This window comes from Schistocerca gregaria, chromosome 4, assembly GCF_023897955.1.
Source record: "Schistocerca gregaria isolate iqSchGreg1 chromosome 4, iqSchGreg1.2, whole genome shotgun sequence".
NCBI lineage: Eukaryota > Metazoa > Arthropoda > Insecta > Orthoptera > Acrididae > Schistocerca > Schistocerca gregaria.
Genome location: NC_064923.1, coordinates 683,603,714 through 683,621,444, shown reverse-complemented (window position 1 = coordinate 683,621,444; position 17,731 = coordinate 683,603,714). Strand labels below are relative to the sequence as shown.

Genomic DNA, 17,731 nt, shown 5'->3' with positions numbered 1-17,731 from the left:
TCGAACCTGCGACCGTAGCGGTCGCGCGGTTTCAGACTGAAGCGCCACACCGGCCGGCCCTGGATTTTCCATTGTTTCATTTTTAAACAATGAAATACCAAAATGTCACCAATTGATTGATACCTTTATTTCTTTTGATGTGAACCATTAACGCGTTTTTGTGTAAGATGGCATGCATAAGGCTCTTCCCTTCTTTCCTGGTTGGAGACAAAGGCATACCGTAAAATGTATAACGTAAATTTTTCGGACATGCAAAGCCTTGCAGTGATTCATTAGCACTCCAACAGGAAAGATTGTGACTTCGTTTACAGGTAGAAATGTAATAGATGCCGTATTTTACGGTGACGGTGAGAAAAAGAATGGAATTCGCAGGCATACATCACTTCCAAGCAGCTCCGCCTGCGACGTTATTATTCCCAGGAAAGGAGTGCGCGCACCGTTTGTTGTTTTTGGCGTCAAAATACGGCCCGGGTTTTGTTTGCCTCGAGGGGGAAGGCCAAGCGGATCGCAGAAGCTTTGCTCCGCTCCGGTCTACGCATGCGCCGATGAGCTTTCGGCTTCCCTCGTCAATGCTCGGCAGGATTCGGCAGGAGCTCCGCAGTCGCGCAGCTCAACAGTTGCGGAGTGGACGCCTCCGGGTGAGGTTGTGTGTACCGTGAAAGAGTGTCGCGTAGTTGCGTTCCGCGCATGTTCGCGTTCTTGTTTTTAGCGTGTGTGTTTATTGTTTACTGTAGACTTGCACCAGGGTGCAATCCGACTGTTTTGTGCCTGCCGCCTTGTAGCACTACTCTACTCATTTTTTATTCTGTGTTTCTTCGGTCAGTTTAGAAAGAGCTGCCTTACAGCGATAGAAGTGAGCCGCTCGTCGCGTACGTACTGCCGACTGCATTCAAGTATTGTTATGTCTGGTTTGCTGAGGATATGAGGCATCATACGATGCTGTGGCTGTCCGTCCTAGTGATACTGGTGGCGACAGCATGTGCGAATGCGGACAATTGTATGCAGCTGCGAGACAAGCCAGGATATACCGTGCCACCAGGAGACATCTCAGTGGAGTACGGCAAGCCCCTGGAGATACTATGTGTGTTGGACGCCGAACACGACGCCACCGCAGGAAGCAATGCCAGCGACATCGCGTTCGAACGGAACGGCTCCCCCGTCCCCTCTAAAAATGTGCAGGTGGTGAATTCAACCACGGCACGCCTTTACATGGAACATGCTGAACCCGCTGGCAACGCCTACTATTACTGTTTGCTCAAACCCAGCGGCCGAAAGCCAACCACCGTCTGCATGAACCGTGTCGCTGTTGGGTACCCGCCGAGGGATCTGAAGATTGAGAATTTCACGTGTGTTTCTAGACACTTGAAAAATCTCAACTGCACTTGGCAGGTTCCTGAGAATCCGATAAAAACCACCTACAGCATCAGCTACACGTACGGTCTGCCAGAGACGAGATACCTCAACGGCGTCAAGTGCCCAGATGAGAACAGTCCAAATTTTGGATACTGCTACTGGGACGATAAAACAGATCCTATGTACCGCGAGAAGGATGAGACCTATTATTTCAAAATATCTGCAGAAAACGTTCTCGGCAATCACACATTCGAGGAAATCGAATTTAACCAGTGGGCACACGCACTGTTGGACAAGCCGGAGTTTCTGAATGGTTCATCCAAAACGACCAGTAGCGTGTACCTGCATTGGCAGATAGACCCGAACCTGAAGCCGCTGCCGCTGAAGTACAAACTCCTATACAAGTCAGAGACGTCAGAGTGCGACACGACGGACGAGTGGAAGCAAGTGGACACCTCCGATTTCAACTGGAAGAGGTCGTCTTTCAACCTCACTGACCTGCCGTACGCGAATTTTCTGTACGACGTGCGGCTGTATATAGCTCCGGCCAAGGCGAAGGGGGACGACGTGTGGTCCGAACCGGCGGCGTTCACTTTCAGAACGGAACCGATGCCTCCCGCGTCACCACCAGAGCTCGCCCCGGGCAGCTTCCAGGTCATAGGGAAGGAGTCTACGCGAGACGTTCTCATCTTCTGGAAGAGGCTGCCTCGCTGTCGGGAGAATGGAGACGATTTCCGATACAAGGTTGTGGCCAAAGAGGTCGGCACAGCGAAGCCGGAACTCGAGGATCCCCAACCCAAGTCATCGTACGCCAGGTTCAGTAACCTCTCGCTGAACGCGTATGAAGTTTCCGTGTACGCGGTGAACAAAGAGGGCAGCTCGAAACCGGCCGTTATACTGATACCCGAGAAGGTGCAGACGCCGCCTCAGGCTTCGAGGATAGTCACGGTCGTCAAAGAGAACGGTGTTGTACAACTGAATTGGGACAGGGCTTTACCGGAAGTGGGGACGAAAAAGGCAGAGTCCTTCACAGTGTTTTGGTGCCAGAATGAGCAGCTCACCAGTGTGCACTGCTCTGGATTGCTCAACTCGGCGGTGGTGAGCAGCGAGAAGGCCGAAGCGACCATCCAGACGAGGCCTGGGAAGGTGTACGAATTCGGCGTGGCTGTAAACTCGGGCAACGCCAGCAGCGGCATTACGTGGGTCACATGCACCTTGAGACCAGACAGCGTGTACGGCCGAGTTTCCATGCCGATCGTGCTCAAGACGGCGGCCACCTTTCTGGAGATCAGCTTCAAGGTGGACTGCCTCAATGGACTGAAGAGCGCCCACTATCAAGTGCAGTACTGCGCCATAGACGGGCCCACGAAACCACAATGCAGGTAAGGAGCTGTCATTCATCTTTATCGACACATATGCACTGAGCGAGTGGCATGGCTTATTTTGTATTGTATTTTTTGTATCCATTCTGAATCGTGTTGAACTCCGTAGCTGTTAACCAATTAGAGATTAACCATTTTACGTCACTGCCGGTCTGTGATTTCGAAACCTCTACTGTTTACGTTGTACTTCTAATTTGTCGCACAATGCGTGGGAGTGAAGTTGTCTGTCTATGTTCAGGTGGATTAGTGATATGAGCCGGCCGCCGTGGTCTCGCGGTTCTAGGCGCGCAGGCCGGAACCGTGCGACTGCTACGGTCGCAGGTTCGAATCCTGCCTCGGGCATGGATGTGTGTGATGTCCTTAGGTTAGTTAGGTTTAAGTAGTTCTAAGTTCTAGGGGACTGATGACCACAGCTGTTAAGTCCCATAGTGCTCAGATCCATTTGAACCAATGTTCCCCTGTGAAGAAACTCTTAAGATTGTGGAGGAAAATCTGCGTAGGTTTAAGAAACCATTAGTGATATGCGCTGTAGCTGAGTGCCTTATTATCTGTTTCGAAAATGTTTCAGCAAAAAGCACACCGCGTGTTTCATGTACACCTTTGTGTCATTGAATATCACAGACAAAACGAAACAAAAATTGTGTTTGTGTATGCTACAAACGTCTTTTTACAACGACCTATGGTGTGCTTTTTACTGGAACGACATGTAAATAGCTATGTTATCATTTATAACGTTTGAGTTCAGTGTCTGGTTACGCTAGTGACACTAGAGAACTGAAGCATAAAGCAGGCTGCTGGCTACACCCGGTAATCGAAATACTTTCTGATCCATTTGAAGCCATTGAAACGTGTCATGGAAAAAAAAAAAAAAAAAAAATGACTGACACTGATCTTTGTTTCGCATTCTTTGTCAGTTTAAGTTAATTGACCGCAACAAAATTGGATCGCTTTCGGGTTCTTATGGCCAACTTCAGACGGCTTCACTTGTTTCATTGCATGGTCAGCATTGATAGCAGCATGGCGTCTGTAGTGCGTAACGATATTTATGTAATTTGCACCACTTTTGGTGATGTATGGCATGTGAATGACTTACATGATCTCCTTGGGTAAATACTGCGAATGTAACGCCATACGTTACGTAGATTGCATCTGCTGTTTGATCATTTGTATGTGTTCGTGCGTTTTTCTTACAATATTTTTTTTCATTTCTTATGGGTATTGGCCTAGATTGCATTCCACGTAGGAAAAGGTATAGTCATCGCAAATAATGTATTTTGCATATCCAGATATCGGTCACTCTCTTTCCATCTCCAGTGCAATACATGTTAATTAAAACATTAAACCTTTGACGCCAGTAGCCCTGTCAGGACTATGTGCAGTATAAATTATTTTAATGTTTTAACTTACATTCAAAGCAATTTATATTACAGATGCGCACAGAGTGAGCGACTGATTTCTGTACCCTTTACCACTCGAAATAAATACATTCGCTAGGCACACTTGCTTTTCATGGAATGAACATGATTAGCGAGTAGCGAAGGGAAACCATTGAGGGGGGGGGGGGGGATACAGGCTTAGATATTAGTGTTTACTAGACCTATATAAGACTAGCAGACATGACAAGTGTATTAAAATCGCGACACTGCTGTTCCGCTTTGACCTCTAAAGGCACCGACGGCACTTTTTTTTATGGAGGTTGTAGTGACAGACAACTGTAGCTACTTCGAGAACTACTTTAGGTAGGAAGGTAACTGTTTGATAATGTGTTTACGAAGCCAACGAATATGTCAAGACATTTGCATATACTGTAGGTTACTTATATCGCATTCTATACTTATGATTAATGGTACCTATTTCCGAGAAGGCCCCGATCATTTGTCGGTTTTTGTTTGGCTTAAATTTTCGTCCTTGGTTCTCGGGGTACCGTATGTGTTAGTTCTCCTCCATGTTAATGACGTCATCGGTGTATCGGTGCGGCATCGAATTGTTTTCTACAAATATGCTATTGGTATGTACAACTAAAATTACCTGATGTGTATTAGTTTTGTACACTTACATTGTCACGTGCCTTGTTTAAGTGACACACACATTAGCTTACAGGGTCATTCAGGAGGAAAGTTATATGCATATGTTTCCGAATGGGTTTCCCGGGTAAAAACATTTAGTGTACGTTAATATTTATTTTTTGTACTATTCAAACATTGCCATTGTTTACAAAACCACAGTAGTGTACAGGAAGTTGAGACAATTTGATACAGGACGCCTGTTTTTATCAGGTTGGGAAACTACCTCAAATTAGCCTACAGAAACTACATAAGTCATAGACCATGCGTTCTTCGTGCAAATTATTAGCCCTAGCGAAAAAAATGAATAGGCCCCTTTTTGTAGGAAATTTAATCTAGTTTTATTTTGTACTGCGACAGGTTTTCGCTGGAAGGAGCGGTTTTCCAGTTACCCAAGAAAAGCGTACAGAAGTGATATTCAAAGTGTTCTGTCTCGCGGAAACCATTCGGAATAGGTCATGCATCTGTATGAAGCTTTTTTTTTCAGAATCACTAATACTTTCACACCTCAAAGCATGTACCTTTTCTCCTGACTTACCCAGTATGAAAGCCGTCCGTACTGCACAGTAAGTGGCGCTAACCACAAGAATATTTTCATGCTGTACGGAAACAGAAGTCATGCTGCTGACGATACTTGCAGATGTGATGAAAGAAGTGTAGCCATCTGAAGATGAGCATGACGGCCCAAAACCGGTCATGGGAGTAATTTAAATCTTTTTTACATCTATTATTTATGATTGGTTACGCTCATTTGGATCTTGTCATACATGTAGGTTTCCTCCATTTCCGTTTCCTGGTGCTGTGTGAAAGAATGGTTCAAATGGCTCTAAGCACTATGGGACTTAACATAAGAGGGTATCTGTCCCCTAGACTTAGAACTACCTAAACCTAACTAACCTAAGAGCACCACACACATCCATGCCCGAGGCAGAATTCGAACCTGCGACCGTAGCAACAGCACGGTTCCAGACTGAAGCGCCTAGAACAGCGGCCGGCTGTGAAAGAATGCTAATATGCTTCCGCAAGAGTTGTTATTAGTCTAATTTTAACCTAGCGGACTCATGGAAGCCATGTGTAGGACGTTTTGGAATATTGTAGTTACCATAGTAAAAGTAGAGTTTGTAAGAATTACATAGCTTTTTTTTTTGAGGGGGGTGTCTTTGAACATGATCCTTATCTTGTTCTGACAATCTACTAGATCCAGGTATTGCTGGATCTCACACATTTCAGTTAAGACCTCTCAAGTATTTTTGTGCAATCTGTATTATGCAAATACTTCCTAGTTTCCTACCAGTGAATGATTACGCCCACAACTAAATCTGCTGGATAGGCCATAGATGTGCACTGGACCTACCGATATACGCTGTCAGCTTTGATACATGACGACATCAAAACGATACTAAAATGTAGACTTTCACGGCCGGAAATATCATGTCCATTATAATTATCCGGGCTGTTATGCCGTGGTCGGTTGATGAATTTTGTCTCAATTCCCAACGTTTCGTCTCCGACTGCGGGAGACATCTTCAAGGGAGTCCGTAGGTCGATAGAAGGTCCAACACACCCACTGGCTCCCGCAGTCGGAGACGAAACGTTGGGAATTGAGACAAAATTCATCAACCGACCACGGCATAACAGCCCGGATAATTATAATGGACATGACGTCAAAACGGCAGACATAAACTGTTCTTCAAAATCTAATATGCGTAAAATGCGATCCTTTACAACAATTACAACTATTCTCATTGCACCACGTTTGTTGGCTTCGCCAACTCACAGGCGAGCTGTCGTCTTCCAGCGTAACTTACACCTCAGGCTACGCTTAAGATTCGTCTATCAACACAACCTACATGTCAAAAGCAGAAACAGAATAAACACTGTTATTGTTCTGTGCACTCTGTATCTTCACACTGTCTAATGCCACATCATCACCACGTCGCAAGTGAAAGATGGCTTTTGATGTAGGCGGGTTCGACACGCATTCATGAGGTATTAATCGTGTCGGCATTTTTTTGTTTCACGTCGTATACAAAATTAAGTTTCTATTATTTAAAAGTAGAACTATGTCGTCACATCGGACTGTAGTTTATTTGCGATCGTATGCTTCAGAGTTAAAGGCGAAAGTGTGGGATATCAATTAATCGCATATTAGTGCGTTAACCTGCGAAAATGCTGAGACTGCAACTAACCGAATCCATTAAGTTTCTAACATAGAGCACGAATTCAAATTAAGCTATCATACTTGCGTATAGAAATTCAGGATTCTTTTCTGTCATGATAAAGCAAAGCGTTATGCCTGTAAATGAGTTCGCGATCTATTTGCAAATTTCAATAGATCGCGTTCGAACTTATTTTCTCATGTGTTCGTCGTTGAGGCATTCAGTTAAAACTTTTCGAAAGTCTATAATTACTAAATCCAGTTGCTTCCTTTCGTTTTTGCCTCTTGATTTACGCGTGTTGAAAAGCGCAGATGTTCAGGAAACTAGTGCTGGTTGCTGTGGACGCTTTACTCCTAAAGGTGTTTTTTGTTATACAAATGTATTGTCTCGAGCCGAAGAAATTTAAATTACAAACTTCTTGCGCTAGCATTGGTTGCGACACTGGTGCACATCAGTTGACGTACACAGTTATCTGAGACCGATCACTGTTTATTCTACAATCAAGCAGTACGTTTCGCAGTGTTCCACTAGCAGTAACAGGGGAACCATATAATTTTAATACATTATGTGTGCTGGTTTTGTGTACGATTTTATAAATAATCTGTGGCGCAGTCTTTCAGTAACCAAACAGTGCTTTTCAAAATCATGCATACATTATAAGCTTAATGTGTTATAAGCTGCTTCAGTACGGAACCGCGCGACTGCTACGGTCGCAGGTTCGAATCCTGCCTCGGGCATGGATGTGTGTGATGTTCTTAGGTTAGTTAGGTTTAAGTAGTTCTAATTTCTAGGGGTCTGATGACCTCAGATGTTAAGTCCCATAGTGCTCAGAGCCATTTGAACCATTTTTTTCTGTTATAAGCTGTCATAATAAACTCTTCTGGTAAATCAATACTATTGAACATGTCTAACAGTGGACGTATAATACTACGAGAAGCGCAACATTTCCATAACTTAAAGTATGTAGCACCACCTTTAACATCGCGTCAGGCATTTGTTGTTGTTTGAACAGGCAGTTACAGTTGGTAGACACTTCTGTTAGGCAGCTTCCGTCCCTGCAGCAGGACATCAGAGCACACCGTTTCGTTTGTGAGTTGTTATGAGCTCCCAGTAAGAAGCGACTTAATGTGACTTACCTGTCCGCTTTCTAGTTTACATTCTTAAATTTTGTGTGTGTTTGTGTCGTTATCAGCCGCCTTTCCACATGTTAATAACTGTCTAGTGTATAGCTCCGCTGCGTTTAGTGTGGACTGTGATTGCTATGTTCGGATGCGAGTTGAGTTGGTAACCCTTCGTTCACAGCTCGAGACGGCGCCGACTTCAATCATGCAACTTGAGGCTGATGACAACAGGCATCACTGGAAAGTGGGAAAGGAGGATTCGGAAGTAGGGGTCCAAGGCACGTCCAGCACGTCCCACGTGCCCCCAGATCCATCCACTACCGTAGCTGTCACAGCTACTGCCCACATTGAGGTTGACCCCACACACGCGGGGAAGTTGGATCAAGGTGTCATAGTCAGAGAAAGACTTTTTCGAGGGGCTGTGAGAGGGAGGCAATTGGAAGGTCTTCCCAGTTCGTCTGCCAAACAGGTTTCAGGCATTATCAGTGTCTGATAAAGGTTCTGAGCCAGAGGCAATAAATTGCCCTGATTCAAACGAAGCCTTTCAGCCTGCAAGATCTGGACAGTCATAGAGAGCGGGATTACTGGTAGTTGGAAGCTTCAACATTAGATGTGTAATTGGCCCTTATATTGTTGCCAAGGAGGAGAAGTGCACTGTGCAGTCTTGTGCATAGTGGGTGCTCCAGATGTCTCAAAGAGTACAGGGTCCAGCCATCTACAGGTTGTGACATGATACGTGACACCCACTTTCATAGGGAGAAATGATCATCACGATAAAATAAAAGAAATCAGGGCTCTCACAGAAAAATTTAAGGGGAAGTTTACTATCTTTGGCCCGGGAAAAGCATGTTCTTTGAGAATTTTTTTCTTGGGATGACTTATAGATATGAATGTCAAATTTGGTCAAAATGTTTACTGATATTTCCTCTGCAAACTGGAACTTTTTCGACCGGAAATGTCAAAGAGCAAAGGCGGAAGTGCCGTCGGAACGAACCAAAGTTTCGATGTAGGCCTCCATGCGCGTTATGTCACAGGTCAGCCGGCTCGTCTGAAATCGAAATTGGGTTGACGTGAGGAAGGATGTAGGATTCTTTAGGAGTTGTACCTCTCTTAAGTTATTTGGACCATAGGAAACAAAATGGCGACCATTTGAAAAAAAATAGGGTTTTTCATCGATTTTTCGACTTCGTCAGCCAAGTAAAATATTTATAGTTTTATCGGAATAAAAGTAGTACAACTCCTAGACAATTTAGTTAGCGTCGTCGGAAAAAAAGAATCATGACAATCGGTTCAGTAGATTTGAAGTTACCATACCGCGCTATAAAAAAAAGTTATTTCGTGAAAAAACGCGTTTTGAAGTTTTGACTACATATAAATGCAATATTATGCAACTTACGTTCAATCTGCTATTCCGGGTCCATAAACTAGTCCTTCCTCTTCCTCATAGAGGGCGTTCTGCTCGATCTGGAGCATCCTGCGCTGCTCCAGAGCCGCTCCTACGGCCGGTGACAAGTGGTTTTCGGCCGCTTGAATCCGGTGGTCGTCCGAATGCTTGGGGAACTGCGTCGAATAGAGTCCCAGGGTGACGTCTACCTTTGTCATGGTCTTCAGAATTGCTGAATATCCTTCGTTGAAGCTGCTCACTGTCAGGAAAGTCGCAATCTCCACAGTCTTTGCACCAGAATGCAAATGCTTGGGGGCTAACTTCCAAACACACACGTTCCAAGGTTCATTTGAATTTTATATGTTTCCTCTTAAGCACCGGTACAATAACTCCTCCTCCGAGAGAAGAAAACTGGTGCTTGAAAAAGGCCGATTTCAGGCAGGTGTATTTTTTTGTTCAACCGCGAATAACAAACGTTTCTGTTCCGTATTCGGAAAAACCGTTTCAGGGCCGGATTCTAAACTCTTTTATGGATCCAAAAATGCAATTTAAAAAAATCGATTTTTTTGAACCAAAAGATAGTAAACCTCCCATTTAAGTGCTCGCTTTTCCCGCGCGCCGTTCGGGAGTGCAACGGTAGAGAGCTTGAAGGTGGTTCATTGAACCCTCTGCCAGGCACTTTATTGTGAATGGCAGAGTAACCCCGTAGATGTATAGCGTTATTCATCGCCCTTAATCATTCGTTTCCAGTCATCCATTGTCCAGGGGCGTCCCTCTTTACACCGCCTCAAGCGTCGTTTGGTGCTGACTATAGAAATGACCTATGAAGAGCTGCGCGGCCGTTGTGTACCCCATTCTTTTTAACTCACTACCCACAACCAGATAGACTGCTGGAAGCACTCTGGTTACGAGTGATTTCTTCCGCTTACTTCAAAAATGGCTCTGAGCACTATGGGACTTAACATCTGAGGTCATCAGACCCCTAGAACTTAGAACTACTTAAACCTAACTAACCTAAGGACATCACACACATCCATGCGCGAGACAGGATTCGAACCTGCGACTATAACAGACGCGCGGTGCAGGACTGAAGCGCCTAGAACCGCTCGGCCACCGAGGGCGGCTCCGCTTACTTCATGCGATTTTTTCACAACAACCCACCGCTGTGCTCGACAGCCTCTGTCCGTCAGTACGTAATGTTTTCCTGTTCTTGCTTTAGCTGTGTTTTTTCCCTTTATTATTATTTTGACTCCTTATACAAAGGTAGGCCGGCAGCGGCATTACTACGCCGCTCTTCGGCCACAGAGAGTACATTGATTAGAAGTGCAGACATCACAAAACGAAACAACGCGGTGGATAGACAACAGTGGACACACAAATTTTAAAATACATGAAGCCGTTCACAAGTGTAGCGTCTAAATAAAAAGTTCAGCACTGGGGCACTAACAGAGACGACAGAAACGACACACGTGAACGAAGGAGCACAAATGACGAAACAGTGGATCACTAACACGATAGTACAGACAATAACACTGGCGACGATCTCCAGCGCGCTAAAGTTCACTTGACGTGTACTAGTCCGGAGACCTGCCAAAGGGGGAAAATGGGGGGGGGGAGGGTTAGACGCCAGTGGCAGAGCACATGGGAGGAGGAGGAAAGAATGTAGGGGGTAGGGGAAACTTGGGGGGAGGAGGAAGGGAGGAGGCAGAGAAGGGAGAGAGGGTGCCCTCAGAAAAACGCACAGGGTGCGGTAGAGGAGGATCAAAGTTGGTAGGAGGGGTAGACGAAGGGGATGAGGGCATCAGCAGGGAGAGGGAGTTGGTGGAAGCCACCTTGGGCGAGGGTATGGAGAGTGGTTATTAATCTTGTACTATCATGGAATAGTGGTTTTATATTGTGTGAGGTAAAACTTAGAGGCAGACGAAGACTGAACTACAGTAATAGCTTCAAGTGCTTGTATGTTGCACCAGTTTTTCAGATAAGATGAGACTTCCACACGATAAACTAGCGCGGGGAGCTTAGCCAACCCTTTCTTCGGACTGAAAACAACAACAACAATGGTGACGACGATGACGACATGTGTTTGTGTATATCTTTCGTGGTCGAGCTTCTATTTCCCTGATAATTTAATAATGTCATGTATGTGTGGGTTTATTTATGTCTGATGATTCTGGTAAACAACGCTCTTCAGGCGATTCTTGGTTGAGATAACGGCAGAATAGTGCATTCCTTTTCCGTGTAGCTACTAAGCATGTGTTATCGAAGTCATTTTCTTTTCGTGTGGGGTCTTCAACGAGGAAGTAATGTTGAATTCGAATAAATCGCATGAGGGCGGTAATGTACTGCGACGGAAGAGTTAGAGAAGCCTTCACGTAGTCTTCTAACACCTCAGCCCTTTTCTAGGCTAGTATTATCATCATCAGCGGCCTGAGGGTCAGGTACCTATAATTTGTACTATAGGATATTATTGCTTAAAATCCAGTGACGAAGCCTGCTGCTTTCAGTTTCGACGTAATATCTAGGACGTGGAATTTGCTAGTAAATATTCGAGTAGATTTTAATAATTGGGCTTCACAGTACCATCATCTTGAGATAAACTTGGCATGCGTTGTGTCAGAAACTATATGAATTGCGCCTTCGTTGACTTACGCGAAATCTCATTTTTGTAAGCGACTTACTGAAATTATCCATCACCCTGTTTGTTTAGCCATTCAAGTGACAATGTTTTGTCCAGGATAACAATGAAACACATGTCAGTATGTACTCTTCAGGAATAACAATCAATAAAACTCATCAATTTATTATGTATTTTTAAGTCCTCATGAGCTAAGAGGTGGTAAATATCCATATCAGTGAATTAGAAGCACAAAATCTGCTGATAAAGTTTGAAAAAAAACTGCAGAAAATTAGCAGCGTTAACTTACGTTAGTAAACATATTCTCTCAGGAGGATGAAGTTTCCAAAAATACTGCGGTTCACACCAACTTTAGATCAAGCACATAAATCTACATTTGCAGCCATTTCACTGACAGAGTGAGTTTCACGAATTCCATGAAATACTTCTTCAAGCATAGGCAAACAGTGTACCCTTTCTGCTGCACCTGCACCACACGTTTCATCCACTGTTCCACTCGGCACTGTGTTACCCAGACTACCATCAGTTACTATAATAATGTTTGAAACTGCAAAACTAGCAGCTACATCATCTGCCTCAGATTCTCCTCCAAATTCTGAATCGTCTGCGTGCTCTTCTGTAACTTCTTCCCAGTCGTTCGTTACACAATCAACCTCATTTGCCTCGAAACTCTGCCACCTTCACGAGGTCATTCTCATAGATCTAAAAGAAATGTTCATGTGTTTCAGTTCTCTCTAACTATGATGTGGGAACTGCTAATGTGAAATTAACTTACTGTCGGTTATCTCAGATGACTAAATCCACAGGTGACAAATGGTAGCTGAATACAAAGGCAACGCTGAAGACGACTGGATCAAAGAACATCGGTAAATAATCATACCAGTTCCTTTGTTCGCTGATATCTCAATCCTATCGACTTAAAAAATAAATGTATTCATACTTATCAGAGAGACTATATGTATAATGAATACCTATAAAATCGACAGTTTGTGGTAAATAAAGTCATGAGCAGCATTTAAGACCAGTGGTATATGTATTTACCAGTGCCAGTTAAAGAGTTAATCATTTTACTGGGTGTCACGTTTTCTATGCTGACAGAAGTACGATTCTGTTAATTATTGTTGCTTCTTCAAGATCGTGGTCATTTCTACATAAATGATGTCGAAGAACCGACGGATGTTTGTTTCCATAGGCCTGCCGTATTTCGTTCCCGTAGCTCTGAAAACTACCGTTTCAGTAAACTTTCACAGAAGCCCGTAAGTTTGACTGTGGAACGACGTATGACAGCCAAGAGACCAGAAAGGGTAAAACTCACAGTATGGCTAAACGATTGATATCCCCCGTCGTAGTACGTATATTTGGAGTACATATTTATGCTAGTGAACAGGATTTTTTTCTGGGCTGATAATCGGAGTTAGTCGTTAGCAAACAGGAAGAAATAAATGCCTCTTCTTGTGTGCCAGTGCACATAAACAATTTCACATTTAGATTTCATTTCAACCACAGGCAATAGTAGCCTCTTGCCCTTACGAATAAGTAGAAGAAATACTTTGGAGTCTAAGGTATTCTTGTTTATGGTAATTAAAAAAAAATTGTTCAAATGACTCTAAGCACAATGCGACTAAACATCTGAGATCATTCGTCTCCTGGAACTTAGAACTACTTAAACCTAACTAACCTAAGGACATCGCATCCATCCATGCCCGAGGCAGGATTAGAACCTGCGACCGTAGCAGCAGCGCGGTTCCGGACTGAAACGTCTAGAAACGCTCGGCTACAGCGGCCGGCTATGCTAATTGAGATCAACTGTTTGTGTCATATAGTATTCATCATTGACACACAAGTTTTACTGACACGTCTTCTATAAATTAGACAACCATTCGACCACTGGCCTTGAAAATGCTGTTATAATCTATGTTTTAAAATAGCATTTTCTGTTAACTTCACAATGTGGCGTGCGATTACAGCCGGAGCGGGAAGTGACGTCGTCGGATTGTGCCTTGTCGTACGGAAAATCCAAATACCGGGATGGTTCCTTTGAGAGGGCACGGCCGATTTCCTTCTCCGTCCAATGGGACCCATGTCCTCGCTGTTTGGTTCCCTACGCCGAATCAGCCGACGGAAAATCCAGAGTACTTTTCATTGTATGTAAGTTTACGATAGGCAAAACTAAGACGAAATTGAGATTTAGCCGTGAAAAGGAGAATAGCAACGTGCACGCAGTGGGAAACAGCAGAGAAGTAGAAGAATTGGGGGAAATATTCTGTTCTAGAGGGAGTAATAACACGCAGGGTTCTCGAAGGATGGAACAGGTATAACCCAAATAGGGCAGAAGAGCTTTCTTCAGTACAGAAGCCTCTACTGATACTGTATCAGATATTAATATGAAATTAATGATGAAGTTTCTGAAAGTTTAAATTTGTACATCAGCATCGTATGGAACAGAAACGTGGACCGTGGGAAAGCCAGGAAAAAATAAGCAGGAAGATTTTTGAAATATAGTGCTATCCTAGAATGATACAAATCAAGTGGAGTCAATTGTGGTGTGATATGAAGTGATGCTAAAAGAAATTATGATAGAAGTCATTGAAGAACCCAAAACGCACGAGAAGAAAGGACAGGTTACAGGGACATCTGTTGCTCCTTCCAGGAATAATCAAACTTGATGGTCGAATGAGCCGCCGAAGGGAAAAAGTTGTACGGGCAGACAAAGGCTAAAATACACCACAGTTTGTAGAGCGTGTTGGCCGTCACAGTTATGTAGATTCGAAAAGAGTAGGAAGACATAGAGAGCAGCATAAAAACAGAGGAAAGTATTATTACTTGGAAAAACCCTAATCAGGGCTGCAAAGTAGGCCCTGTCTCCAAATTGAATAAACTGTGTGACTACCCCTGTCATCACGTTCTACTTACAAACAGCATTATCTAATTTCCTTAGTTTTTTACAATTGCTGATAACTTCTTTTAATTATTGTTAACATTTGTAATTAGAAAGTACTGTGTGTTTCTCAGTCTCATTCTCTCCTTACCCTTCTCTTGTCTACTCCCCTACATCACTTTCTTTTCAGTAATTCTTTTTCTTCTTTCTTTTTAAATACTGTAGCTAAGAAGTGCAATGTGATATTGAGTTTGGATGCCGTATTGATAACCATAAAAAGAAGGAAACTATTTTATTAAAGCATCCTGAATTATTATTATTATTATTTTATTATTACAATCCCGTCGGAGGAACATCCGCAACTGAGCATTGTACCAGAGGTTGAAAATACCGCTACGATTTGTAAGGTTCTTTTTACTTAACATACGACCGGTTTTGGGCTCTTATACGCCCATCTTCAGGAGTCTTAACTTGGTACTGTGACCCCGACATTGCTCTGCGCTCATTGGTTGCACACCGCGCCTTGTACACGTCCACCGCGGCGCGCTCGGGCTCACAGCACCAAGTTACGAGACCTGAAGATCGGCGTATAAGAGCTCGAAACCGGTCGTGTGTTAAATAAAAAGAACCTTGCAACTGTAGCGGTATTTTCAACCTCTGGTATTACGCAATACAATTATTATTACGCCACAAGGAAGTTACGAGAGATTGCTTCAAAGACACGTCTCCAAATGTCATACAATACTAATTTTATGGAAAATTTACATCAAAATATCCGAAGATTCAATCAGGGAACCAGATATTTGTTCTTTTAAATATCTCAAATACATCATAGCATCATCTAGACTAGACAGTATAGTGAATTTTAAAAGTGCCAACTAACTCAAGAAAGCTCACAGAATCACTACAATAAACGAGTGATGATATGCCACTATGCGAAACTTCTGCATTAAAAGAAAATTGTTTTGTGTGAAGCATCTCAAGTAGGCCAGTCAACAATTGATGTAAATGGAAAGGAGGGGCAAAAAATTCACAGGAAAATTGATGATCCCATTAATATAAATCGCATGTGGATTAAAAGAAAAACTACAGGCCAGAGCAATAGCCAAATTCACTAATGCAATACGTAGAAGACGCTTGATGTTCTATGATTCCATCTGCAGAATGGACAACACTAGAATAAGAAAAAACTACTGCAATCAGTATAATGAATTCCAAAAAGGTAAAAGTCACTTGTTGCAAGAAACTAAGCAGGTATTACGAGAAATGAACGTCACAGAAAAAATCATCAGAGAACGCAACGTCCATGAACTCCTAGTTGCAAATTATGCGTTCGCAAAGGAAGATAAACAGACCACTGAAAAATAGTGGACAGAAGAACGCAAGAAACAACATAGCGAATTCATGAAGAAATTTTAGAAACAGAAGACGGAAAGGAAGCTATCAGACCTAGCTAACAACTTCAAACAGGCTCTTTAAATGGGCATAAAGAAATATAATAATTGTGAAACATGGCCTTCAGTTGATTCTGGGTTGTAGTTCACATATAAGAGAAGCAGCAAGCAAATAAAATAAATCGCCAGGTTGTCTGTCCCAAGTGTTGCGCTACGCACTCGCCACACCTATGGGGAGCAAGGCAGACAGCGCGGCTCCAGATACCGAGCAGATTTATCAGAGCTTGACTCACCCACTTCCGGCTCGTCTCGCTGCGGTGCGTGGTTACTTCAGCTGTTGAGAGCTCATAGTAACGTGAGTCGACTAATTCAGAAAGTTGTTAAGTGTTTTATGTTTCTTACCCAATGCAGACACGTTCTTAGGATTTGACGACCTGGAAAAAGCATTAGACAAAGTAAAATGGTTCAAGATGTTCGAAATTCTGAGCAAAATAAGAGTAAACTATAGGGAGAGCCGGGTAATATACAGTATGTGAAAGAGCCAAGAGGGAATAATAAGAACAGACGCCCAAGAACGAAGTTCTCTGTTTGAAAAGGGTGTAAGACAGGGATGTAGTCATTTGCCCCTAGTGTTCAATCTGTACATCGAAGAAGCAATGAAGGAAATAAAAGAAACGTCCAGGAGTGGGATTAAAATTCAAGGTGAATGGATATCAAGGATACGATTCGCTTATGACGTTGCTATTCTGAGTGAAAGGGAAGTAGAATTACGTGATCTGCTGGATGGAATGAATAGTCTAGTGAACACAGAATGGTTATGAAGCAGATGAAGCTAAGGAATTCTACTACCTTGGCAACAAAATAACCAATAATAATTAGCCTGTGGCATTGGTGGCCGGGAGACCTCTCGCGGGGGGTTCGGCCGCCGCTCCACAAGTTCTTTGACGCCACTACGGCGACTTGCGAGTGAATGAGGATGAAATGATGATGAAGGACACACAGCACCCAGCGTCTCGAGCCAGAGAAAATCCCTGACCCCGCCGGGAATCGAATCCGGGATTCCGTGCGCGGGAAGCGAGAACGCTACCGCAAGACCACGAGCCGCGGACAAAATTACCAATGAGAGGCGGAGGAAGGAGGACATCAGAAGCAGTGTAGCACTGGCAAAAAGGGCAATTCTGGCCAAGAGAACTCTACTAGTATCAAACATAGGCCTTAATTTGAAGAAGAAATTTCTGAGAATGTACGTTTTGAGCACAGCATTGTAAGACAGTGAAACAGGGACTGTGGGAAAACCGGAGTAGAAGAGAATCGAAGCATTTGAGATGTGGTGCTGCAGACGAATGTTGAAAAATAGGTGGA

At 43.6% G+C, this 17,731-nt stretch overlaps 1 protein-coding gene across 1 annotated transcript in view; it reads left to right on the top strand.

Annotated features, from left to right (window-relative positions):
* The first annotated feature begins 615 nt into the window (after nt 1–615).
* The window catches only part of LOC126267869 (cytokine receptor-like), a 238,964-nt gene continuing 221,848 nt past the window's right edge, over nt 616–17,731 (top strand). The window contains exon 1 of the mRNA XM_049973179.1: nt 616–2,735. Coding sequence (XP_049829136.1) covers nt 922–2,735 — 1,814 coding nt within the window. The 5' untranslated portion in view covers nt 616–921. The remainder of the gene's footprint in view (nt 2,736–17,731) is intronic.